Raw genomic sequence first — 27,479 nt, 5'->3', positions numbered from 1 at the left:
CCTTGAACCTGGAATCCCCATTGATAATCAAAAGACAAGGGCACCATGATGCATATCTCTGTCTCATCAGGGTGCCAGGCATGCACAGTGACAGCGTCATGACTTAAACTAACGACATGTCCTTCTTCTCAGTTTTAGGCTCACCAGCAGCTGGTCGTCACGAGGAGCCTGAAGGCCCACCCCTGACCCCTGAGGACGACCATGCACCTGTGTCATACCCTTTCTGTCAAGCAGGCACCAGTGTAGATACCAGCACCTCAGTGGGCATAACATCGCCATGTAGTCTATCAGTGCTCACTGGTGAGGGCACTTCACACTCGCTTGAGGTGCAAGTGGAAGCAGAGAGTGCCCAGGGCGCTGGCAGTCGGAGGACTGCTGGGGACCAGGGCAATGTTCAGTCGATGGCTGATGAGGGGCCTCTGGAGTCGTCCATGAGGCAGCAGATGCTGGATGTCCAGCAGGGAATGCATGCCATGGTGTCCGTTGTGGAGGAGTTCCTGCGGAGCATAAGCACTGCATTGACCCTCATGGCCAAGCGCAATGCCTCCTCCAGGGAGAGTGGCGACTCCCATGGAGAGGCTCCTCCAGAGACTCAATCAGGGGTTCCTGGGGATGTGCTTGGACCTGCAAGCCCTCACACCGGCAATTACCTCAGCTAATCAGTGTCCATGTGGGAGATGGGTTGGGCACCCAATATCCCAGCTAGGCGCCCATCCATCAGTAGTGAGCAGGGAGGTCCAATGCGACCTCACGTTGGCGAACAAGCTGCCTGTCATCACTGCGGGCTCCTCTTAGGGCACTCCGGATGACAACAGCAACTCCTCCGTCCCTCTACCAGTGACCGTGGCATCTGATGAGGCTGCAGCGACTGGGGAGGTGCCAGCCATGGCACTGGCCACTCCCTCCCAGGCGGGGCCAGCACAGGCTCCACGGGCCAGAGGACGCCCGCCAAGGTCATCAAGGCCAACAGGACAGCAGAGTGAGCAGGCTGTCTCCAATGCTAGTGCAAGCAAGGAGCACCTAGAAGTAGCATCCGTATGCGAAAACTTAAAGCACCTTAAGCACAACATGGCCTTATCACAGGTGATATTTGGCTCCCCATTTTTCTTTACATTTTTAATGGTGTGATGGATAACCCCGGTTACTGTTAATATTTGCAATGTTTCACATGCACAAGTAAATGGGATGTTATTTTGTGCAATTGGCCTCTGTATGCTTCATTTGTTCTGTAGGTGCAGGTAGGCCATGATGTTATGACGGATGTGTGTCTCCTGAAACTTTATTGCAATGGCACAGAGTGTATGTTGTTGACCAAGGAACTGGTCCTGTCAGGGATCGAGTATGGGGCCTGCAGCCCTGGCATGCGGTGGTGGTGGTTCTTATTTGGTAGTCTAGTTGAAGGAGCATTGGATCAAAGCATCCCAAGTGTCCCTGTGTCCCTGGAGGTTACCCAGGTCAGCGTTTATGCCCTTAGCATTCTCCTCACTGTTATCGTCCTCTGACTCACTGCTGGGCTCATCATCTGTTGCCTGTGCAGCTGCATCAAGATCTTCTTCCTCCACTGCATCCCCCCCTTGCCAATGCCAGATTGTGGAGAGTGCAGCATGCAACCACTATCAGTGACACATGATCTGGGGGGTATTGGAGTGTGCCCCCTGAACGGTCCAGGCATCGGAAGCGCAGCTTTAGAAGACCTATGGTTCTCTCTACCGCTGCCCTTGTGGAGGCATGGCTCCTGTTGTACCGCTGCTAGGCCTCTGTACTTGGGCTGTGAGGATGCATCATAACCACCTTCTGAGGGGATAGCTCTTGTCACCCAGCAGCCAGCCATCCAGCTGGGCTGGAACACTGAAGAGCCTCGCACCTGGGAGTGCCTCAGGATATAAATGTCATGGGAGCTGCCTGGGTACCTTGCACAGACATGCAGAATCAGCATCCTGTGAACACACACTTCTGCACATTCATGGAGTGGAAGCCCTTCCTGTTGACGAAGGCACCAGGCTCACCTGCTGGCGCTTTGATAGCCACAGTCTATGTGTACAGTCTATAGCACCCTGGACACGGGGGAAGCCAGCAATCACTGTGAAGCCTCTGGCTCATTCTGTCTGGCTGGCCTTTGTCCGTATGGTAATGAATGAAAGTCAATGCACGTCTGAACAGAGCGTCTTCACCAGTTTGACGCAACTGTGGACAGCTGATTGGGAGGCTCCTCAAAGATCCCCCACTGATCCCTGGAAAGAGCTGGAGGCATAAAAGTTGAGAGCCACTGTGACCTTCAGCGCCATTGGCATGGGGTGTCCACCCACACAGTTGGAGCTGATCTCAGGGCCAATTCTCTGACAAATAGAGGTCACTGTCTCCCTTGAAAGACGGAGCCTCTGGTGGCACTGCACCTCAGACATATTGAGGTAGCTGCATTGCCGTCTGTAAACCCTGACAGCAGGATAGTGGAGTCTTCTGTGGCCCCTTCCGCCTTGGACTTCCTGTTGGCCCTGCGCCCCTTGTGCCTGCACCTCTCCTCCCACAGGTCGCTCCCCTGGAAGCTGAATAGGGACACCTGGCCTCCTCCCCCTTCTGGCCCTCTCTTCCTCCTCAGAGGAGGTGCCTTCAGCGGAGACCACAATCCCCATTACCAGGGTAAGGGAAGGCTCTCTGATACCTGGAAGGTCCCACGCGGTGTGAATCCTCCGCGGGCCTGGAAAACAACACTGAGTCCTGAACTGAAGCCTCTAAATTCTCTGAAGCGAGATGAAGCTTCAGAAGCAACCAGCAGCAAGTGATATCCTAAACTCCTCATTAATCGCTTTGACATGGCCACTGACCCCTCTTATCCCACCCGTGGATGAGGTTTGAATAATTGTGGCCTGCCCGCCTGCCTGTTTTGCCTGTGCGACAGCCTAAAAGTTGCATGGGCTATGTAAAGTCGGAGACAATTGGTGTCTCAAGGGCCTTAACCGGCCACTTAATTAATGGCGGGCTCGCCTCCGTCTCCATCATGTGTCCACCTAGCGAAATATCGCGAGAGTGCGCGTTGACATCTGCACATTCGGCCGACGTCAACGCACTTCATTAAACGCTCAAGCGGGTCAGCCGCGCACCCACCCGCTCAGATAAAAATTCTGCTCAATAATTCAGGAGAAAATTGACAGCCACTTAGGCATGCAGGGATTAATAAAAGTGATCCAGCAAGAATTTGTTCAGGACAATTATGTTTGACTCCTAACACAAGTGCAAAATACTGTAGATGCTAGAAATCTGAAATAAAGACAGAAAGTGATGGAATTACTCAGTGCGTCTGGCAGCGTATGTGGAGACAGAAACAGAGTTAACATTTCAGGTCAATGACCTTTCATCAGAACTGGGAAAAGTTAGAAATTTAACAGATTTTGAGCAAAGGGTATGTGGTAAAAAGAACAAAAGGGAAACGTGGTGATAGGGTGGGAAGACAGGAGAGTAATTGACAGAAGAGTTAGTCGTGCAGGCCAAAGGGAGTTTCCTTTCTTGCCCCATCACTACTCCCTTTGGCCCTGCACGACTAAATCTTGTGTCATTTAATCTCCCCTGTCCTCCCAACCTATCACAGCACTTCCCTTTTGTTCTATTTCCCACCTGCCCCTTGTTCAGATGGTGCCAGACCTGCTGAGTATTTTCAGCAATTTCTGTTTTTATTTGTGTTTGACTAACTTTATTGAATTTTTTGATGGGGTAACATAAGACTAAATGAAGTCAATGCAGTTGGTGTGATGTATATTAATTTCCAAATGGCACTTGATAAGAACCACATATTAGACTTGTTACCAAAATTGAAGCCCATGGGTTAAAAAGAGCAGCAGCAATATGGATGCAAAATTGGCTAAGGGAAAGAAGAGTTGTGATGAATGGCTGTTTTTCTAACCCAAGGGAAATATACAGTGGCATTTCCCAGGCTTCAGTACCAGGACCCCTGCTGTTTTTGATATACATTAATGATACGGATTTGGGGGTACAGAGTACAATTTCAAAATTTGCAGATGACATGAAACTTGGAAGCATAGTAAACAGTGAGGAAGATAGTAATGGACTTCAAGGGGACATAGACAGACTGGTGGAATGGGAGGACATAGCAGATGAAATTCAATGCAGTACAATGTGTGCTGATATATTTTGGTAGGAAGAATGAGGAGAAACAATCCAAGCTAAAAGGTACACAGAGAGACTTGGGGGTACTCATAAATATTGAGGCTTGGCTGAAAGCCCAGACATCCATTACACTTTTTGAAAGAGCTGCACCCCAGAGAAAACATTGATTGATTGGCAGCTCTGGCTCTCCGATCTTTGTGGTCAATTTCACAATGTTTATTTACACAAGGTTAAGTGGTTTCAAGGTCTTGTGGTTTCTATTATTGATACTTTAAAGGGTCTGGTTGATTGATACTTTTCTTGCCTTGCAGTGAAATGATTTTTTTAATATAGGGGAAAGTAATGAATGAATTACTTTTTAAAGCTTTTTTTTAGACATATTCAACTACCACTATAGAGTTCATTGATTCTATACAATGTATTTAGTTCAATGGGCATGGAAGTGCCATAGCTTGGTATACAGGGCATGAGGGGCCATGGGAGTGGGTGGAGGTGCATAGCTTGGCATAGGGAGTTGGTGGGGGCGGGGCTTGGCTTATGGGCCATGACGGGCCATGGAGTGTGAGTGGGGGGCCTTACCTTGCCACAGGGGCATGAAGAGGACCTTTTGAATTCACCCTTTAAAAGGCTCCTTCATTCAGACTAGGGTTCATGACTCTCCTGAGGAGCCGTGAACCACAACTCTTTAAAAACCTAACCCAACTCCATGAAAATTGCGAAGGAGTAGGACTTGCCTATCTCTGCAATGGAACTGGCCAGGTTGGGAGGTCAGGGGAAGGTTTTTGAACAAGCCCACACCCTTTAAGGCACTTCCAAAAATCAGACAGCCAGGAATGGGGTCGGGAATCCAAAATCCAAAAACCATTTTTAAAAGGCTCCTGAGTCACTCTGACTCAGTGAAAATTCAGCCCATTATGTTCCGTTCTGGGCACCACACTTTAGGCAGGGCATGAAGGCTTTAGAAAGGGTACAGAAGAAATTTACCAGGATGGTTTCAGGGATGAGGGATTATAGCTACTGGCAAAGCTAGGGTTCTTCTCCTTAGAGCAGAGAAGGTTATGAGGAGATTTAATACAGTTTAAAATCATGAGGGGTTTAATAAAGTAAATAAAGAGAAAATGTTTCCAATGGCTAAATCGTCAATAGCCAGAGAGCACAGATTTAAGGTGACAGGCAAAAGAATGAAAAGTGACGTGAGAAAATTCTTTTTTATGCAACAAGTGGTTAGAATTTGGAAGGCACTGCCTGATAGGGTGATGGATACAATTTCAGTAGTAGCCTTCAAAAGAGAATTGAATAAATACTTGAGGGAAAGAAAATTGCAGGGGTATGAGGAAAGAGTGGGATTAACTGGATGTTCTTCAAAAAAATCAGTGCAGACTCAATGGTGCGAATGGCATCCTTATGTGCTATGCAATTCTATGATTAACAAAACGGTGCATCAAAACAATAGAGTGAGAGAAAGAAAGGAAGGAAGGAAAGACACACAAACTTTTAGAGGTTCCTGATGTACTTCTTTTCACAGCCTCAGGATGTCACTTCACAGCCAATTAAGTCATTTTTAAGTGTATTCACCGTTGTAATGTAGGGAACAAGGCAGCTAATTTGCACACCGCAAACTCTCACAAACAGCAATGTGATAATGACCAGGTAAACTATTTTAGTGATGATGGTTGAAAGGCAAATATCAGGCAGACACCAGGGAAAGCTTCCTTGCTTGTCTCACTCGAGAGGTGAGATGGCACCTCAATTTAACGTCTCAACTGAAAGTCGGTTCCTCTAACAAAACAGCACTCACTCTGTACTGCACTGGTATGGCAGCCTGGATTCTGTGCTCAAGTCTCTGTGCACATAATAGCAGCGGTGTGCATCATCTATAAGGAACATTGCAGCAACTAGCCCAGGCTCCTTCGACAGCACTTTTCAAACCCAGAGCCTCCACCATCTAGAAGGACAAGGGCAGGAGACACATGGAAACACTACTACCTGCAAGTTCCCCTTCAAGTCACACACCATCCTGACTTGGAACAATATCGCCGTTCCTTCACTGTCACTGGAACTCCCTCCCTACCAGTACTGTGGGTGTACTTATACCACATGGACTGCACTGGTTCAAGAAAGTAGTTCACCACCACTTCTCAAGGGCAATAGGGATGGGCAATAAATATTGGCCTTGCCAGCAACGCTCACATCCCAAGAACTATTTTTAAAAAATCGCCAATGTGCTTCACAGGATTGTTATCAAAGAAAATTTGAGACCAAATCACATTGTCCCACCCCCTTCAAACTGCTTATATTTCACCTCATTTCTATTTTTCTTTAGTTCTGATGAAGAGTCATACGGACTCGGGACGTTAACTCTGTCTTCCTCTCCACAGATGAGTTTTTCCAGCTATTTTTGTTTTTATTTCACATTTGGGTTTTTGCGTTGGTGAACAGCTAAACATCTTAGAGGGAACATTGGGTCCTCCCTGGGTCTATTGCAGATATTACACTAAGGAGCCTTGCACCATTGATCCTGAGTGTAGTCCAGATATTACACTAAAGGTTTTAATTGATGCCTAGCTAATTTTAATTGGATAGCTCTTTCACAGAGCTGGCACAGGCTCAATAGGCTGAATGACCTTCTGTACTGTATGATTCTATATGTTGAATGACTCAGGGTTTCGCCCTACTACCCTCCAAATCTCACTAAGTGTTGACTGCTCCTTGCAAACTCTAGTCATCAATCCTGATGCTATTCTTCATTTTGTCTTGTGCTACACCCAGGATGTGCCTATTCTTATGCTATTTTTTATCTTGTAGATTTTGACAAGTTGTTGTATCTTAAGGGTCAGCGGCCGCAGTCACTTTAGTCTGCAAGTGTGAACTTGTGAACATTACGGGTAGCGAACTATCCAAATGCTAAACCACAGGCCCGATTCCTGCTCTGTGCAAAGTGAACTGACACTCACACTCTCACAGATCAACAACAACACCTGGAGGTGGACTGAGGTGCACACTAAGCTAGATTTTACCTTTTATGAATTTCCTGCTGCTTTGCTCTGATTTGCTGCTCCTTGCTGTGTTTATTTTTGATATACTCATCCACCAAATGGTTAATCTCATCCAGTCGGCCTTTCCCAGCAGCCAATTCTGTCAAGAAGTTCTGAAATATGAAACCATCTCAGTTAGTGGTAATAGTTTGACAGCAACCATCCAGTCTAGTGGAACAATATAGGCAGACGTGGGATGGAATTTTACAGGCCCATCGCAACAGAGGCAGGGCTGCAAACTATGGCAAGCCGTTGCATAAAATTCCGCCCATACAGCGAGATGTAGTTGAGGCGGGGAGGGGGGTCATAGAGAGAGAGACAACACAGATTAGGTATGGGGACACAGTGTGCGATTGTTTGGGGGTGGGGGCGGTCAAAGAAAGTGACAAGAGATTGGATATGGAGACACAATCTAATTGGGGGTTCACAGAGTGAGACATCACAGGTTGGACGTTCAGTATAGAGTTAGCAAACCTCATATTTCCTCTGCATGACCTCCACATTGTCTGACTTGGGCTCAAAGGTTTTGAAACCGTTCTCCTTGTCATTCATCCAGGAGTCGAAGTCATTGCAGGTGTTATAGAACTGGTAAAGCTGGATCATTTCCTGCAGCTTTTTCCTTCTGGTCTAGAGTGGGGCACGACAACAAAGAGAAAGAAATAATGCTGATAACTCTGAACACCGTGCTGGGAAGCACAAAGAAGCGACTTTTTCATTTGCACACATTGTTACGAGGATGTGTTTTTTTCAAAGATATAATTTCCGATTTTTCTTTCCCTGGCTGGATTTTTTTAAAAACTGGAACCCTCTGAAGACAATGAAAATGATCCAGACTGCTATAATACGCAGCTTGCATTCCACCAAGTGGGATGGAAAAATAGACACTCAACCCTCTGGGGAGCATGAAAGAACCCATCTTCTATTGCCTGTACACTATCCTGAGACTTTTCAAATGTTTCTGAGATGAGGCATCAAAATTATCCGTTCTGAAACAATAACTGCAGCAGACATTGACTAATAGAATTTCTCTGGAATATTCAGCCAGCAAAGTACTTTAAGGGACTGTGCTACCAAGCAGGAGATAGAGATCAAAAGATAATGCTGTACTGAAACAGGTTGCAGAGGCTACTTGTCCTCTTTGTCTCTCTCTTTCTCTGAAGTATTGTGCCCGGATTTGCAAAGTAACCATCCTGAGAAAAGAAATCTACTGTAAACTGAGATCTTTTGGGAATAAAACATAGAAATCTGCTCCATGTGACTACACCCAAGAAGACAACTGAACAAAATGGCCACAATGTGGAATCACCGCATTGAGACCAACCATAGGACAGCTAATCGTATACTCCTTTGTTTTATCTTCTTCAAAAACTGTAAAAAAATCCTTAAGCTATCCCCTTATTCTGCCATCTGTATTAGTTTGTATGTGGGCCCAGGCGAATGTGTGTGACGTATGAATGGTGTTTGGAAATTGCCTCTTTTTTTTTTAAATTCAGGAAATATTTTCAATAAACTTGTCTTGTTCTTTGTTTAACCTAAGGAAACCTGTCTGACTAATCCTGAAAGCATAAATGTGGGACTCCTGCAGAATTGGCAAAGCACATTCTCTCTAAATTCACTAAAAAATCTAGTTACAGTCAGACCTGGAGTGAGAGAATAGGGGAGTAATTTCACCCCTCCTCACATGGTCACAACAACATGAATTATTGGAGAGTGTCTGTGAGTAACAATAGAATGAAACAGGCAAGCCAACCAATTGCTAAATGAATGGAAACTATTGTAGAGAGGCTTGCAGAGAGTTTGCAAATTGAATGGAAATGAACTGAAAGGGCCCACTTCCCCTTGGAAAGATCGAACTGCCCATTTATCTTTGGCAGCCTGCTCTTTCCGAAGCAAGACCAGTTTGATGTGGTGAGGTTCCTCTCTCTACATCAGCTACACTCCAGATTGGAGAAGTGATTCAAACTTATTCTGTTCTCACTGCGCCGTCAGCTTTTTCAAGCTCATTCTCCGGACATGGGCATTGCTGGGAAGGCTGGTATTGCCCATCTCTAAGAAGGTGATGTTTGATGAAACTGAGTTCAACTCAGTTCGACTCAACCACAATAATGGGGAACTGGAGTCACATGTAGGCCAGACTTAAAGACCATTAGTGAACAAGTTGGGTTTTTATGACAATCTGACAGCTTCCTGGTCACTTGTACTGATACCAGCTTTTTAATTCTCCAATTTCTTTTCTGAACAGAAATTTTCAAACTGCTATGGTTGGATTTGAATTTACACGCTGCTGGATTATTAGTTCAGGCCTCTAGATTACTAGCCTAATAGTATAATTACTGCCCTACCACCCCCTAATGCACCAGGCTGCACTGCAGGATTGTGCTACAATTTCTTGGATTCTAGCTGCTCTCTCACACTTTCGTCTGCAGTCTGTACTCACAGACTAATTGTTGAGTAGCACCTTCTTGCCTTGGTTGACAGCTCCCCCTACCAGTGCAGTAGGGTTCAGCAGTTCCTGGCATGAGGCAAGCAAGCGTGAGCACAGGGATTGCTAGTCTCAAGGTACAACAATAATGCAGTTGTTGGCTAATCAGAATAACTAATTTCTATTTATAAGTCTCCAACATGAGGTGAAGATACCCCCAGTGTTGGGGAGCATTGGGAACCAAAGGTTTAAAGTCGCCTTTTCCCTCCAACAAGCTACATTTACCATGTCACACAGAGCACCCGTACCACTGAGGGAATCTAGGGAGTACATTTTATACATACTTGAGTTCCGGTAGTGCAGGAAAAATGAAAGCAGACATCTAATGTTCCTTAGGCATGCAGCTGAACATCTGTCCCCAGAACGCCATGGGAACAATTCATGGGAGCTAAGCGGGGCTGGGAGCAAAACTGGGCAAACGTGACACTAAAACAGAACCCAGCATCATAGACAAATGTACAGGGAGTGAACAGCCTAGCACTGCTTTTTAAAAGGACTGGAGAGTCAAGGATTAAATAACCACAGATACTGATAGCCAAGCATTGGTTCCTTAGGTAAAGAGAATTTCCACGGGTGATACAGACAAACAGGAGAAAGGATCATTCCAGTCTCACCGAGGAGACAGATTGATGTCTTCGAGAAAGACATCGAGCATTCAACCTACTTGCATTCAAGCTAGAAATGCACTGTTGTACAGCCACCATGCAACTGTTTTGGTGTATCGGCACAAAACATGCACTGATATATGACCTGGTGGGTACACAGGAGTGGACACGATCTGAAGTATACATGAAGGAGAAAATGATCTGATGAATACATAAGGGAGGACAGGAATGGGTTACAATACCTTGGTCTGCTGGCAGAGATCGGCATAAGAGGAGTTGATGGTTTTATGGCTGTCCTCAATTGTCGCTCTGCTGAAGTCCTCTTCAGGCCTGCCCTGTGAGGAGAATTGGATCTCAGTTGTCCCATGGCGCATCGACCGGCTCCTTCGCGGCTTGCTGACCTTCCTTGTCGGACTGTCTTCGATGGAATGATCAGTGACGGTCTCACTTCCCACCTGTTCAACAAACAAGAACAACACCATCAGCAGGAGCCTGAAACTTCATACTTTCACTTCATTGCTTATGTTTTCGCCAAAAGGCTGCAATGTTCAATTGTCACAACTCACTGGGATGGTACGCTATAATATCAAGCCCCACCGTTTCCCGAGCCACAACAAATGTGAAAAAGTTTGATTCAACCACCAGATTGCCCCAATTCTTCCTAACTGTTTAATTTAGGTTAAAAGAATACGAATACCAGGTTTGTAAACTTAATAAGTAAATAACTGTTGATTGAACAAACTATCGTTAACCAGTGGCAAAAGAAAGAAATATGAACTGCTAATTTCTAACTCTATAACCTAAACTCTACCCCTTCTTAAATCCGAGTGCACGCATACAAGACACATAAGACGCACACAAACATGGATTTTAAGGGTGAAATAAAACAGTTCAACAGCACCAATTCCGGAGTACAGGATTTGATGGGCTGATTTTGATCGATGTCTTCCAAATTCTTTTCAGTTCTTGTTGATGACACGAGGTGGTCTTCCAACACTTTCAGTATTTAGTTCACTGGTTGAGCACTTGCCTTTCAATGTCTTTAACAATGATTTTCCCCTTTGCCTCTTGAGGGGTTTTCAGAGTGGAGAAAAAGCCAGCTAGCTATTTTGTGGAATTACTGGAATCTTCCACACACAGGGGAGAGAGGTTTTAAGTCTTTTTCCTTTTAGGCTAGGAGCTATTCAGCTGCACTGCTCTCACGCAAAACCTTGTCACCTGGTCAGGAGCCAATTAAAACGTTGTTGCCAGGCAGCTCCCGTGGTCCAGGACTCCTTTCCGGCACCATCCTGTCTTTTATGGCACATTCTGCTCCAGGACTGCAACATTGTATATATCTTTCATCCTGTTCCAGTGGACATGTCTTTCAAACTGCAGCCATTGTAATTTTAATCCACAGCCCAACAGAAAATAAAAAGATATGTTCTTTACAATAGTCCAACAGAAATAAAAAGATGTGTTCCTTATGCACCTCCACCAAAAAAAGAGATGAAATGCCATTTCAAAATGCTTTTCATCACAGGGTATGTGACACATGGACAACGAAACATGAGACTTACTTCCATTCATCCTTCCTCCCCCTTATACAATCCTCAGCATTTCTCACCCCTTCAACTTATTTTAGTATTCTACACCTGGGACAATGCATCCGTGATCACATTATCTTTACCGGCAATGTGAACAATCTTTTCATTGAATGGTTGAAACAATAGAATCCATCTAAACAGTCTCGCATTTCGAGTTTTAAACTTTTCAATGAACTCCAGTGGATTATGGTGCAGATTAGTGTTTCTTTGTTATCGTGTCAGACATAAACTTCAAGGTGTTGAAGAGACAACAACAATGCTAGAGTTTCTTTTTCTACTGTAGAGTACTTCCTCTGATATTGATTTCGTTCCTTGGAAAAGTACCCCACTGGCTTCTCTATCCCTAATTGATCATTTTGTAATAGGACTGCACCTACCCCCAAGTCGCTAGCATCAATTGCCATTTTAAAAGGTTTGGTAAAGTCAAGGGCAGCCACCACTGGTTCATTTGTTAAGATTGCCTTCAGCTTTTCAAAGGCTGCTTGGCATTCTGCTGACCATACAACTTTTGCCTGTTTTCTTAACAAATTGGTGAGAGTTACAGCTATTGTGCTGAAGGTAGGCACAAACTTCCTATGAAACCCACACATTGCACTGCTCTCACCCAAAACCTGGTCACCTGGTCAGGAGCCAATTAAAACGTTGTTGCCAGACAGTTCCCTTGGTCCAGGACTCCTTTCCTGCACCATTCTGTCTTTCATGGCGCACTCTGTTCCAGGACTGCAACATTGTATATATCTTTCATCCTGTTCCAGTGGACAAGTCTTTCAAACTGGAGCCATTGTAATTTTAATCAACAGTCCAACAGAAAATAAAAAGATATGTTCTTTACAACAGTCCAACTGAAATAAAAAGATATGTTCCTTACACAGTGCAAATGCCCTTCACTGATACTGGTTGGATTTCAGTGCACAGCTGATCACCTTATCACCACAACTAGAATCAATCACTCTGTGCCTCTGAAAACCTCTGCCTGCCTCACCCATATTGAACTAAAGACGCCAAGTCCTGAAAAAGAGCTCAAATGGAAGGTTAGTGTTGTGGAAGGTAACTGGGTAGTTATATAACTAATTGGAGCAGAGAAAGATCCAATCTGATAAGAATAGAGCAGGGCAATGGGATAAGTATTGGATTGCTCTGGCAAAAATCCAGCACATGCTTGATGAGCTGAATGGCCTCCTATCTCTTCTACAAAGCACTATTATTTGATATTTCTGATGGGTCAATCCTTCTTAACAGGTCTACGGGCACCAGATAGATTGCAGTGATTTAAGAAGGCAGCTCACCACAATCTTCTCAAGGTCAGTTAGGATGAACAACAAATGCTGGCCTTGGTCATATCCCTTGAAATAATAAAAAAAATTACAGTTGAATAGAACCGATTGAAAAATGAGATTAAGAGGTTAGCAGGGGTGCAGGGAGAGCATTAGGTTACAGGAACCCGAGAAAGGGTGAGAGAAATAGAGGTGAGAAATGGGGGCAAAGAGAGAGAAAAGGGGGGAGTGGTGGGGGAGAAGAATGCAGGATGGCTCAGGGAAAGAGTGATGAGGGGTCAGAGAGAAAAGGATGGAGAAGGGAGAGAGGGGTGAGAAGACAGCGAGAAAGGGACAAGAAGGCTGGGCGAGAGTGATGGGGGTTAGGGAGATAGGGAGGAAGGAGGCAGGGAGACAGGGATGTGGGGAGCAGTGAAAGAGGGTCAAGGGTAGCAGAGAGAGAGGGATGAGGGGGACAGGGGGAGAGAGAGAGAGCGAGAGAGATACATGAGGGATGAGTGGGAGTTGTACAAGGAGTCAGCAGGAAGGAGGAGGGACAAGGTGGGGGAAAAGAAGGATTAGGAGGGCATGGAGAGGAAAGAGGAGGGAGGGAGAGAAGATCAGTGCTGTGTGTGATGTGAAAAGGATGCACTGATTTACTCACCGTTGGCTTGCTCACAGTGATGGACACCACAGGCACCGATCTCACCTTCCCCCTTGTGTTCAGTGGCTGCCAGCTATCTTGGGTTCTCCTATTCTCTAGGATATTGGCCTTGGTGGAGCTAATGGTTGCACTTGCTGTGAATAAACAAGTTAACAGGGTGTTACCTTATGGATTCCACGCACACTGCACTGAGACACAATTGCACACAGCATTGCACTTCACACAGTGGTATTAATGGACACAGCACTGTGACGCTATTACATACAGCACTGCAATGTGACACTATTACACACAGCACTGTACTGTGACATTATTGGATGTTCCTGGTGTCATGATCCTTCAAGTCAGGAATCTCCTTGACACAGATTCTGTGCCTCTTTCACCGATTCAGTCTGGACTTGTGGTATCTTCAGTTCTGCTGTCACTTTTCCCTTCTCACCTTGAGGACGTTCTCCCCTCATGATCCACAATCTTTCTCCTTCTTCATCAGATGAGCAGCTCTCAGATTCTTTTCTATCCTGGTTCTCTGCCTGCAAACAAGACACAACATTTCTCTCCAATTTCCAGGATTAGTTCATCGTATGGCCCATCAAGCCTACTCCACCATTTAATATGATCATGGCTGATCCTCAACTTCAACTCTATTTTCCTGCCCCCTCTCCAAATCCCTTGCTTTCCTGAGAGACTAAAGATCTGTTTATCCCAGCCTTAAATATATTCAATGATGGAGTATGCACAGCCATCTGAGGTAGAGAATTTCAAAGATTCACCACCCTCTGAGTGAAGAAATTTCTCCTCATCTCAGTCCTAAATGATTGATCCCTTATCCTGAGATTGTGTTCCCATGTGCACGATTCTCCAGTCAGAGGGATCAACCTCTCAGTGCCTACCTTGTCAAGCCCCCTTAGAATCTTGTATGTTTTAATGAGATCACCTTTCATTCTTCTAATCTTTAGAAAATTATAGACCCAATTTACTTCGTCCCTCATAGAAAAGTAAGAGGCGACTTGAGTGAAACATATAAGATACTGAGGGATCTTGACAGGGTGGATGTGGAAAGGATGTTTCCTCTTATGGGAGAATCTAGAACTAGGTGTCACAGTTTAAAAATAAGGGATCACTTATTTAAGACAGGGATGAGGAAAAACTCTCTTTCTCAGAAGATTGTGAGTCTTTGGAACTCTCTTCCTCAAAAGTCAGTGAAAGTAGAGTCTTTGAATATTTTTAAGGTGAAAGTAGATGGATTCTTGATAAGCAAGGGGGTGAAAGGTTAACAGGGGTAGGCAGGAATGTGGAGTTGAGGTTACAATTAGATCAGCCATGGTCTTATTGAATGGGGGAGCAGGCTTGAGGTAGCTGAGTAGCCTACTCAAGCTCCTAATTCATATGTTTATAAAATAAACCTCTCATCCCAGGGACCAATCTAGTGAATCTTCACTGTACATCTCGAATGCAAGTATACCCTTCCATGTAAATCAAAATTGCCCACAGTATTCCAGGTGTGGTCTCACCAAAGCCCTGTACAATTGTAGCAAGACTTCTTTATTCTTGAACTCCAATCCCCTTGCAATAAAGGCAAACATGCCAATTGCCTTCTTAATTGCTTGCTCGACCCGCATCCTAACTTTGCCCTGGGGAATGAACCATAGAATGGCTGTCGTCTATTTTGTTTAGTTGAAACAGGCACAATGTGTGTACATGTCCTTTCTATCTGTAAAGAACAGGGCCTGTGTATTAATATATATAGCTTCTAGCACCCATAAGTGTGCCACACTGCAAACTTGATAAGCTTAAATTGGTTGTCAGTGTAATTCTTAACACACTCAGGATTATTTAGCAACTGTTGTCCAATCGCAGAATCACATCTAATGTTGGACACTGTTTTGAGTTTTGCAAGCACGGGCTGGTTGGGTACTGGTTGGGCACCTTGCCTGTTGCGAACAGCCGAAAGGACATGTTGTTTGATACCATTCCGAGTCTTTGGGACGTACGGCCTACATAACTAACATCACACCAGCACTGAAGTTCATACATCACATTGCTCATTTATGTGATAGTCTTTTTGGCTTGAGGGCAGCATCCTGTTAGTGGCGAACACCACTCGTGTTACTACTGCATAATAAGGGCGTGTAACAGTTAGCTTCACCTGTTGCTCAGATTTTTGAGATATCCTTCCAGAATTATCTGAGATCAACTGGGCACTTTTCAGGACCCAAAGTGGCATGCATGACTATATCAACAAACGTGACTATATCAATAAGTGTGACTCTATCAACAAGCATGGCTATATCCAACAAAATGCACGTCATTCTTAATGATGGGTCCAAATTCACATCCATTGGACCTGCCGCTCAGCATGACTGGCCTGTCTTACTCAAAAGTAAGCTAAAAATATGCTTCTGATTAAGAGTCATACGGACTCGAAACATTAACTGTATTCCTCTCCGCAGATGCTGTCAGACCTGCTGAATTTTTTCAGCTATTTTTGTTTTTGTTTCAGATTTCCAGCATCCGCAGTATTTTGCTTTTATCTAAAAATATGCTGTCTCTCTCTGAACTCACTGCACTCCGTTCTCTCAGGTCCAACCCCAACATTGTCATCAAACCCGCTGACAAGGGTGGTACTGTTGTTGTCTGGCGCATTGACCTCTACCTCGCGGAGGCTGAGCGTCAACTCGCAGACGTTTCCTCCTACCTCTCCCTGGACCATGACCCCACCACAGAACATCAAGCCATTGTTTCCAGGACTGGCACTGACCTCATCTCCTCTGGAGATCTTTCTCCCACAGCTTCCAACTTGATAGTCGCCCAACCTTGGACGGCCTGCTTCTACCTCCTACCCAAAATCCACAAACAGAACTGTCCTGGCAGACCGATCGTGTCAGCCTGTTCCTGCCCCACGGAACTCATTTCTCGTTATCTTGACTCCCTTCTCTCTCCCCTTGTCCAGTCCCTTCCCACCTACATCCGTGATTCCTCTGACACCTTACGTCACATCAACAATTTCCAGTTCCCTGGCCCCAACCGCTTCCTCTTCACCATGGATGTCCAATCCCTCTACACCTCCATCCCCCACCAGGATGGTCTGAGGGCCCTTAGCTTCTTCCTTGAACAGAGGCCCGAACAATCCCCATCCACCACTACTCTCCTCCGTCAGGCTGAACTTGTTCTCACACTGAACAATTTCTCCTTTAACTCCTCTCACTTCCTCCAAATAAAAGGTGTGGCTATGGGTACCCGCATGGGCCCCAGCTATGCCTGTCTCTTTATGGGGTATGTGGAACATTCCTTGTTCCAGTCCTACTCCGGCCCCCTCCCACAACTCTTTCTCCGGTACATCGATGATTACTTCGGTGCTGCTTCATGCTCTCGTCGGGACCTGGAAAAATTTATTAATTTTGCTTCCAATCTCCACCCCTCCATCATCTTCACATGGTCCATCTCTGACACTTCTCTTCCCTTCCTTGACCTCTCTGTCTCAATTTCTGATGATAGACTGTCCACCAATATCCATTACAAGCCTACCGACTCCCACAGCTACCTCGACTACAGCTCCTCACACCCCGCTTCCTGTAAAGACTCCATCCCATTCTCTCAGTTCCTTCGCCTCCGTCGCATCTGTTCTGATGACGCTACCTTCAAAAACAGCTCCTCTGACATGTCCTCCTTCTTCCTTAACCGAGGTTTTCCATCCACGGTCGTTGACAGGGCCCTCAACCGTGTCCGGCCCATATCCCGCGCATCCTCCCTCACGCCTTCTCCTCCTTCCCAGAAACATGATAGGGTCCCCCTTGTCCTCACTTATCACCCCACCAGCCTCCGCATTCAAAGGATCATCCTCCGCCATTTCCGCCAACTCCAGCATGATGCCACCACCAAACACATCTTCCCTTCACCCCCCCTGACGGCATTCCGTAGGGATCGTTCCCTCCGGGACACCCTGGTCCACTCCTCCATCACCCCCTACTCCTCAACCCCCACTTATGGCATCTCCCCATGCCCACGCAGAAGATGCAACACCTGCTCCTTCACTTCCTCTCTCCTCACCGTCCAAGGGCCCAAACACTCCTTTCAAGTGAAGCAGCATTTCACTTGCATTTCCCCTAACTTAGTCTACTGCATTCGTTGCTCCCAATGCGGTCTCCTCGACATTGGAGAGACCAAACGCAAACTGGGCGACCGTTTTGCGGAGCACCTGCGGTCTGTCCGCAAGAAAGACCCAAACCTCCCTGTCGCTTGCCATTTTAACACTCCACCCTGTTCTCTTGCCAACATGTCTGTCCTTGGCTTGCTGCATTGTTCCAGTGAAGCCCAACGCAAACTGGAGGAACAGCACCTCATCTTCCGACTAGGCACTTTACAGCCCTCTGGGCTGAATATTGAATTCAACAACTTTAGATCTTAAACTCCCCCTCCCCCCATCCCCACCCCGTTTCTTTCCCCCCCCCCCGCTTTTTTTTTCAATAATTTATATAGATTCTTCTTTCCCCACCTATTTCCATTATTTTTAAATCTAAAACTAAAACCTTTAGTCTTTCCACCCCACCCCCACTAGAGCTGTACTTTGAATATCCTGTCTTCCATTCTTAATTAGCACTTTTCTCAGACAAATACCACCACCTTCAACACCTCTTTGACCCTTTTGTCTGTGACATCTTTTGATTATCTGCTCATCTCCACAATCACCACACCACACCCTCAATGTGTCTCTCCACCCCCCCACCACCCACCCCCCCCCCCACCCACCTTAAACCAATTTATATTTCTCCCTTCTTCTAACTATGCTCCAGTTCTGCCGAAGGGCCATGAAGGCTCGAAACGTTAACTGATTTCTTCTCCGCCAGACCTGCTGAGTTTTTCCAGGTAATTCTGTTTTTGTTTTGGATTTCCAGCATCCGCAGTAGCTTTTAGCTTTTTGTTTTTATCTTTGTGTTTGATTGACTGCCACCTCTCTTCAAAAAATGCCCTCTTTGAAGAAGTACGGTTCTGTCCTCCAACAGGATTTCCGACTGTCTCTTCTGCCCTGCTCACCTTCATTGCTTTCCATTTCTCTCCTGGTGTTTGACAAGGTGTTTACTAAAACCCGCTTTCACAGCCATATTTCCTTTCTCAGTGACTGTCTCCGTCTCCGACTCACCCCACGTGGATTTCAACTGAAATTCCATCCCTCTTGTTTCGAACCCACCCAGGATTACAGGTATCTCCGGGACATAAAACGTTTCTCGGACTGCTGTTCAAGTCGCATTCTGAGATCCACACTCAGTGCCATGCGCCGCCATATGAACACACTCGACCTCTCCCTCCAGCAGCACCGCCGCACCCTTTTTCAAAGCTGCGCGTGCCCCCAGTTTCATTTTATTCTTCGCCTCATCCGTCGCCTCAACAAGAAACTTTTTCTCTTTCTCTCAAGTGCTAAGGAACGCAAGCTCCAACAACTCATCGACTCCAACACCCATCTGGGACCCTCCACCCCTGCTTGTCCCTCCGTCCTCACCCCATCTTCCAATCCCAGCCCCAGCCACGTATTCACTATACCCCCTGACCTTCCCCTCTCCGATGCTGAACGTTCAGTGCTCAGCAAAGGACTTAGTTTCATACCCTTACGCCCTCATCTCAATGAATTTCGGGCTCGGCATGATGCTGAACTCTTCTTCCCCAGTCTTCGTCTCCGTGCTCACTTCTTTGGGCAGGAGTCCTCTCCCCGTTCAACGGATCCTTTTACCCACCTCCAATATTCTCCCTCCACTTGGACCCCTCCCTCTGGATTCTTACCTTCTCTTGATCTTTTCATTGAGAACTGTCGGCGTGACATTAGCCGTCTCAATTTCTCTGCTCCTCTCACCCATTCTAACCTGTCTCTCTCTGAACTCACTGCACTCCGTTCTCTCAGGTCCAACCCCAACATTGTCATCAAACCCGCTGACAAGGGTGGTACTGTTGTTGTCTGGCGCATTGACCTCTACCTCGCGGAGGCTGAGCGTCAACTCGCAGACGTTTCCTCCTACCTCTCCCTGGACCATGACCCCACCACAGAACATCAAGCCATTGTTTCCAGGACTGGCACTGACCTCATCTCCTCTGGAGATCTTTCTCCCACAGCTTCCAACTTGATAGTCGCCCAACCTTGGACGGCCTGCTTCTACCTCCTACCCAAAATCCACAAACAGAACTGTCCTGGCAGACCGATCGTGTCAGCCTGTTCCTGCCCCACGGAACTCATTTCTCGTTATCTTGACTCCCTTCTCTCTCCCCTTGTCCAGTCCCTTCCCACCTACATCCGTGATTCCTCTGACACCTTACGTCACATCAACAATTTCCAGTTCCCTGGCCCCAACCGCTTCCTCTTCACCATGGATGTCCAATCCCTCTACACCTCCATCCCCCACCAGGATGGTCTGAGGGCCCTTAGCTTCTTCCTTGAACAGAGGCCCGAACAATCCCCATCCACCACTACTCTCCTCCGTCAGGCTGAACTTGTTCTCACACTGAACAATTTCTCCTTTAACTCCTCTCACTTCCTCCAAATAAAAGGTGTGGCTATGGGTACCCGCATGGGCCCCAGCTATGCCTGTCTCTTTATGGGGTATGTGGAACATTCCTTGTTCCAGTCCTACTCCGGCCCCCTCCCACAACTCTTTCTCCGGTACATCGATGATTACTTCGGTGCTGCTTCATGCTCTCGTCGGGACCTGGAAAAATTTATTAATTTTGCTTCCAATCTCCACCCCTCCATCATCTTCACATGGTCCATCTCTGACACTTCTCTTCCCTTCCTTGACCTCTCTGTCTCAATTTCTGATGATAGACTGTCCACCAATATCCATTACAAGCCTACCGACTCCCACAGCTACCTCGACTACAGCTCCTCACACCCCGCTTCCTGTAAAGACTCCATCCCATTCTCTCAGTTCCTTCGCCTCCGTCGCATCTGTTCTGATGACGCTACCTTCAAAAACAGCTCCTCTGACATGTCCTCCTTCTTCCTTAACCGAGGTTTTCCATCCACGGTCGTTGACAGGGCCCTCAACCGTGTCCGGCCCATATCCCGCGCATCCTCCCTCACGCCTTCTCCTCCTTCCCAGAAACATGATAGGGTCCCCCTTGTCCTCACTTATCACCCCATCAGCCTCCGCATTCAAAGGATCATCCTCCGCCATTTCCGCCAACTCCAGCATGATGCCACCACCAAACACATCTTCCCTTCACCCCCCCTGACGGCATTCCGTAGGGATCGTTCCCTCCGGGACACCCTGGTCCACTCCTCCATCACCCCCTACTCCTCAACCCCCACTTATGGCACCTCCCCATGCCCACGCAGAAGATGCAACACCTGCCCCTTCACTTCCTCTCTCCTCACCGTCCAAGGGCCCAAACACTCCTTTCAAGTGAAGCAGCATTTCACTTGCATTTCCCCTAACTTAGTCTACTGCATTCGTTGCTCCCAATGCGGTCTCCTCGACATTGGAGAGACCAAACGCAAACTGGGCGATCGTTTTGCGGAACACCTGCGGTCTGTCCGCAAGAAAGACCCAAACCTCCCTGTCGCTTGCCATTTTAACACTCCACCCTGTTCTCTTGCCAACATGTCTGTCCTTGGCTTGCTGCATTGTTCCAGTGAAGCCCAACGCAAACTGGAGGAACAGCACCTCATCTTCCGACTAGGCACTTTACAGCCCTCCGGGCTGAATATTGAATTCAACAACTTTAGATCTTAAACTCCCCCTCCCCCCATCCCCACCCCGTTTCTTTCCCCCCCCCCCGCTTTTTTTTTTTCAATAATTTATATAGATTCTTCTTTCCCCACCTATTTCCATTATTTTTAAATCTAAAACTAAAACCTTTAGTCTTTCCACCCCACCCCCACTAGAGCTGTACTTTGAATATCCTGTCTTCCATTCTTAATTAGCACTTTTCTCAGACAAATGCCACCACCTTCAACACCTCTTTGACCCTTTTGTCTGTGACATCTTTTGATTATCTGCTCATCTCCACAATCACCACACCACACCCTCAATGTGTCTCTCCACCCCCCCACCACCCACCCCCCCCCCCACCCACCTTAAACCAATTTATATTTCTCCCTTCTTCTAACTATGCTCCAGTTCTGCCGAAGGGCCATGAAGGCTCGAAACGTTAACTGATTTCTTCTCCGCCGATGCTGCCAGACCTGCTGAGTTTTTCCAGGTAATTCTGTTTTTGTGTTAAAAATATGCTTGTTGGACTTGTGTAAGAGCAACGAGTTGCCAGGTGATATATATGATAGGATTCATCCTCATGGTTCACTGTGTCCGCATATGTATGGGCTACCCAAGATACATAAAAGTTATGCCCCTTTACGCCCTATCTTATCTGCACAAAATGAAATGGCCAAATGGTTGGGCAAGTTCCTACAACAAATTTTGAGCAAGTTTTCCACATGCGTGGTGAAGGATTCCTTCACATTTGCAAAGACTATACAGGACTTGCATATCAATAGCAGTTCCATGTCCATGTGCTCATTTGACATTACTAGCCTATTCACCAATGTACTGCTCAAGGAAGCCATAGACATTTGCACTGCAGCGCTATATCATGGCGATTTAGACCTGCCACCATTGTGTGAATCAATATTCATTGAGCTTATGAACTCAGCAACTCACACAGTTGAGTTCAGTTTTAACGACACCATGTATGCTCAAATAGATGGTGTTGCCATGGGATTTCCTATCGGCCCAAGTCTCACAAACATCTTTGTTGGGTTCCATGAGAAATGCATCTTCGATGGAATGACACCCAACCTCCTACCCCTTGCATATTTCCAATATGTAGATGATACATTTTCTATATTTGAATCCGAAGGTGCATGTACGAATTTCCTCACACCTTAATGTGCTCCCGCCTGGTTTGAATTTAAACAAAGCCTGGCAGTTAACTATCAGTCATAAGTTAAATGGTGCATTCTCCATGGCAGCATCTCCACCAATCAGATCCAACTTGCCAACCAATCAGATCCAACTTGCCAACCAATCAGCACTCTCTTCTCGAAGTGTAAATTGTTGTTCCCTTTGTATTTGGTATTCTTGTGAATTGTCCTGATGAGTGCAAGACAAGAAACTTCAACAACATGTGTCTTTTTACAGCAATACTCAAGTTCTGTACTGCCATACGACTATTTAATAAAGTTGTCAAACACAGTTACCCCTTTGTAAAACCATGTTGACTTTGTCTGATCATGCATGATTTTCTAAGTGCATTGTTAAGACTTCCTTAACTATAGATTCCAGCACTTTAATGATGACTGACATCAAGCCAACTGGCCTATAGTTCCTTGTTTTCTCTCTCCCTCCTTTCTTGAATAACAGTGTTACATTGGCTAACTTTGATCTGTTGAGACCATTCTAGAGTTTAGGGAATTTTGGAAAATCATACCTAGTGCATCCATTATCTTTGCAGCTACCTCTTTTAGAACCCTGAGATATAAGCCATTATATCCTGGGGATTTGTCAGATTTTAGTCCCCTGCATTCAGATAACTGCTGTGTAGTCATTCATGCCTTACCTGGACACAACCTTTGTTTCTTTACTACACTCATTACCAGTGCTTTTGCATCATGAAATTGTTTGGGTTTTGAAACGCAATCATTAATATGTGTCCTATATGGCTTGCCATAGTCATGTGATGTCTGCCATGAGGGAATGTCTGCGGGTAGCCATGATACATTCAGTTCAATAAAGACACTACACTAGACACACTGTAGTCTTTGAACCCATAACATGGTGTCCGGAGTTGAGTTTTGCAAAGCTGGAAGAGAAGCCACAGCTACTCAAAGAGGAACACTGAAATGTTCCAACCTGCTAAAAGCTGCTGAAGGAAAAAAGACACAGACAAGGAAAAGTTATCACAAGCTGAAGGCTGCAAGTAAAACACTGGGTGAGACAAAATTGGCTGTATGTGAGACTGTATTTCACTAAGCCGCCACCTCTGCTGGGTCTGAGCTGCTGGTGGGACAGGATATAACCAGGGATGGTGATGGACATCTTGTCTCCACTCCTGTTTGTGATTTTCATGGGCAGGATATCAAGGCACAGCCAAGGTACACAGAGTATCCAGTTTGGGGGCTTGAGGGTGGCATGTCTACTGTTTGCACATGATGTTGTGCCTCTTGCCTCATTCGACTGTGATCTCCAGGGCGCACTCAAACATTTCGCTGCCAAGTGTGACGCTGCTGGGATGCAGATCAGCACCTCCAAATCTGAGGTCATGGTTCTCTCCTGGAAAAGAGTGGGCTGCTCTCTTCAGGTGAGGGGGGTAACAGCTTTCCTTAGTGGAGGAGTTCAAGTATCTCGGGATCTTGTTTGCGAGTGATGGCAGAGGGAGCATGAGATTGACCAGCGGATCGGTGTGGCGGCTGCAGTTCTACAGAAGCTCTATTTGTCCTTGGTTGTGAAGTGGAAGCTGAGTTTCAGGACGAAGCTCTCAGTTTACCAGTCAATCTATGTCCTCATCCTCATCTATGGTCATGAACTGTGGGTAATGACCGAAAGGATAAGATTGCGGGTACAAGCGGCGGAAATGAGGTTTCTCTGCAGGGTTGTTGGGCGTATTCTACGGGACAGGGTGAGAAGTTTGGCAATCCAGGAGAGCCTCGGAGTAGAGTCACTGCTCCTCCAAATCGAGAGGGGCCAGTTGAGGTGGTTGGGGCATCTGATAAGGATGCCCCATGGTGGGCTCCTGCTGCAGCTGTACTGGGCACAGCCCACTGGGCAGAGACCTTGAGGCCGACCCAGAGCACACTGGAGGGATTACATCTCTCGGCTGGCTTGGGAATGCCTGGGAATCCCCCAGGAGGAACTGGAATCTGTGGCTGAGGAAGGGAAGTCTGATCAGTGCTGCTCAGCTTACTGCCACCGCAACCCTCACCAGGAGAAGCTGTGTGAAAATGGATGGATGGCGATGGTCGTGTCTGGGACATGATCTGTAAGGTATGATTCTGTGGGTATGACTATGTCAGGCTGTTGCTTAACTAGTCTGCAACACAGCTCTCCCAATTTTGAGGCAAGCCCATAGTAGGGAGGACTTTGCAGGGTCGACAGGGCTGAGTTTGCTATTGTCGTTTCTGGTGCCTTGTGCAATGCCAGGTGGTCTGTCCTGTTTCATTCCTTTTAGACTTTTTAGTGGTATGATACGGCTGTGTAACTTATAAGGTCATTTCAGAGGGCATTTAAGAGTCAATCACATTGGTGTGGGCCTGGAGTCACATTTAGGCCAGACCAGGTAAATGTGGTCAGATTTCATTCCCTAAAGGTCATTAGTGTTTGAATCCTGCCCTTTGACAATAATTGATCTGCTCTTTCAGCCAGGAATGTCTCTCAGCATGTTTCTCCTGGTCTGTTATGCCATACATGTACTCTAGCTGACATTTTACAACCTCCGCATTTCTGCACACATCTATCGCTTTCTTGAGAGTAAGCGTCTCTTTTCTTAGTAGACTTGCTCCCGCTGTTGGATCTCTTATGCCTAAGACAATTCTATCTTTAATGAGATCATCTTTTAGTTGCCCGGATTCATGTGATTCTGCAAGCTGTGTTACTGCAGTCACATACTGATCAATGGACTCTTTTCACCTTGATTCCTGGTGTTGAATCCATAGCATTCATTAGTTATATTTACTTGCAGTTCAAAGCATGCCTTTAAGGCTTTCAAAATCACTGTCGTCTGTCTTTTCTGTTCTTTAGATAGATTTAGGGTGGAATACAATTTGTAGCAGTCCCACCCCAGCAGTGTTTATAGGCTCCAGCTTGTTAATTAAATCTGTTGCAATTTCATAGTTTTGCCATTGCAAGTTGAAAATTTGCCTGTTCTGTCACATATCTCCTTCCATTTCAACAGGAGCTGGGAGTGGAAAATTTACTACAGATTGATCTGGCCGAGTCCTAATGGACATAACTGTTAAACTGGGTCTGAAGCAGGTGGTGAGGGAACCAACATCCAAGGGAAAAACATTTTGACCTCATCCCCACCAACCTGCCTACCACAGATGCATCTGTCTATGATAGAATCAGTAGGAGTGACCACCGTACAATCATTTTGGAGACGAAGTCTCGTGTTCACACTGGGGATTTCCTTCATCATGTTGTGTGACACTACCACAGTGCTAAGTGGGGTAGATTTCAAACAAATCTAGCAACTCAAGACTGGGCAACCAAGATGGGCTGTGGACCATCAGCAGCCTGGTTCAATGAAAAGCACAGGGGGGCAAGCCAGAAGCAGCACCAGGCATACCTAAAAATGAGGTGTCAACCTGGTGAAGCTACAAAACAGGGCTCCTTGCATGTCAAACAGCACACGTAACAAGAGATAGACAGAGCCAAGCGATTCCACAAGCAACAGATTAGATCTAAGCCCTGCAGTCCTGCTACATCGAGTCATAAATGAGGGTGGTCAATTGAACAACTCACTGGAGGAGGAAGCTCCATAAATATCTCCATCCTCAATGATGGGGGAGCACAGCATATCAGTGCAAAAGATAATGCTGAAGCATTTGCAACAATCTTCATTCGCGCCACACCAGTGCCAGGCAATGACCATCACCAACAAGACAGAATATAACCATGACTCCTTGACATTCAATGGCATTACATCACTGAATCCCCCACTATCAACATCCTCGGGGTTACCATTGACCAGAAACTGAACTGGGCTAGCCATATAAATACAGTGGCTACAAGAGCAGGTCAGAACGTAGAAATCCTGTGGCGAGTAACTCACCTCCTGACTCCCTAAAACCTGTCCACCATTTACAAGGCACAAGTCAGGAGTGTGATGGAATACTCTCCACTTTCCTGGATATCTGCAGCTCCAAAAACACTCAAGAAGCTCGACACCATCCAGGACAAAGCAGCCCACTTATTTGGCACCTCATTCATAAACATTCACTCCCTCCACCATCGATGCACAGTGACAGCAGTGTGTACCATCTACAAGGTGCACTGTAGGAACTCACCAAACCTCCTTAGACAGCACCTTCCAAGCCCACAGCCACTACCATCTAGAAGGACAAGGGCAGCAGACACATGGGAACACCACCACCTGGAAGTTCCCCTTCAAGCCACTCACCATTCTGACTTGGAAATATATTGCTGTTCCTTCACTGTCGCTGGTTCAAATTCCTGGAACTCCCTCCCCAACAGCACTGGGTGTACCTACACCACATGGACTGCAGCAGTTCAAGAAGGCAGCTCACCACCACCTTTTCAAGAGCAATTAGGGATGGGCAATTAATGCTGGCCCAGCCAGTGACATCCACATTCCATGAATGAATAAAACAAAACTGCAGAGGACATTATACAAAGGAAAAGAAGGATTGTCCATCATAGGGAAATCAGTGAAGTCAAGTACATAGGTTATGTATGACAATAAGAAGTCTTCGCCCAGATCCTGACGAGGTGAGAGCTGTAGCAGTGATGCAGCACTCTACAGATGTGAAAGCAGTGCCAAGATCTGTTGGATTTGTGAACTATTTAGCAAAACTTTTGCCTAATTTGTCATTGGAGTTTGAACAATTATGCAGGTTCACTGCCAAGGATGTGCAGTAGTATTGGGGCACAGAACAAAAAGCATCATTCATTAAAATCAAACAACTAGCGATGACAATGCCAGTGCTAAAATACTATGACATCAATGATGAAGTCACCTTGCAGTGTGATGACAGTGAGACTGGTCTTGGAGCAACCCTAATGCAGCATGGATAACCAGT

At 46.2% G+C, this 27,479-nt stretch overlaps 1 protein-coding gene across 1 annotated transcript in view; it reads right to left on the bottom strand.

Annotated features, from left to right (window-relative positions):
- sptbn5 (spectrin, beta, non-erythrocytic 5) overlaps positions 1-27,479 on the bottom strand; it is a 259,281-nt gene that overhangs the window by 192,518 nt on the left and 39,284 nt on the right. Inside the window, exons 12-16 of the mRNA XM_078563287.1 lie at positions 14,184-14,274; positions 13,745-13,878; positions 10,484-10,696; positions 7,629-7,781; positions 7,137-7,267 (exon numbers count right to left, since the gene is read on the bottom strand). Of these exons, the coding sequence (XP_078419413.1) occupies positions 7,137-7,267; positions 7,629-7,781; positions 10,484-10,696; positions 13,745-13,878; positions 14,184-14,274 (722 nt within the window). The remainder of the gene's footprint in view (positions 1-7,136; positions 7,268-7,628; positions 7,782-10,483; positions 10,697-13,744; positions 13,879-14,183; positions 14,275-27,479) is intronic.

The sequence above is a fragment of the Cetorhinus maximus genome, chromosome 18 (assembly GCF_964194155.1).
Source record: "Cetorhinus maximus chromosome 18, sCetMax3.hap1.1, whole genome shotgun sequence".
Classification (NCBI taxonomy): Eukaryota; Metazoa; Chordata; class Chondrichthyes; order Lamniformes; family Cetorhinidae; genus Cetorhinus; species Cetorhinus maximus.
The sequence above is the reverse complement of the archived record's forward strand: the minus strand, read 5'-3'. Positions and strand labels throughout refer to the sequence as shown.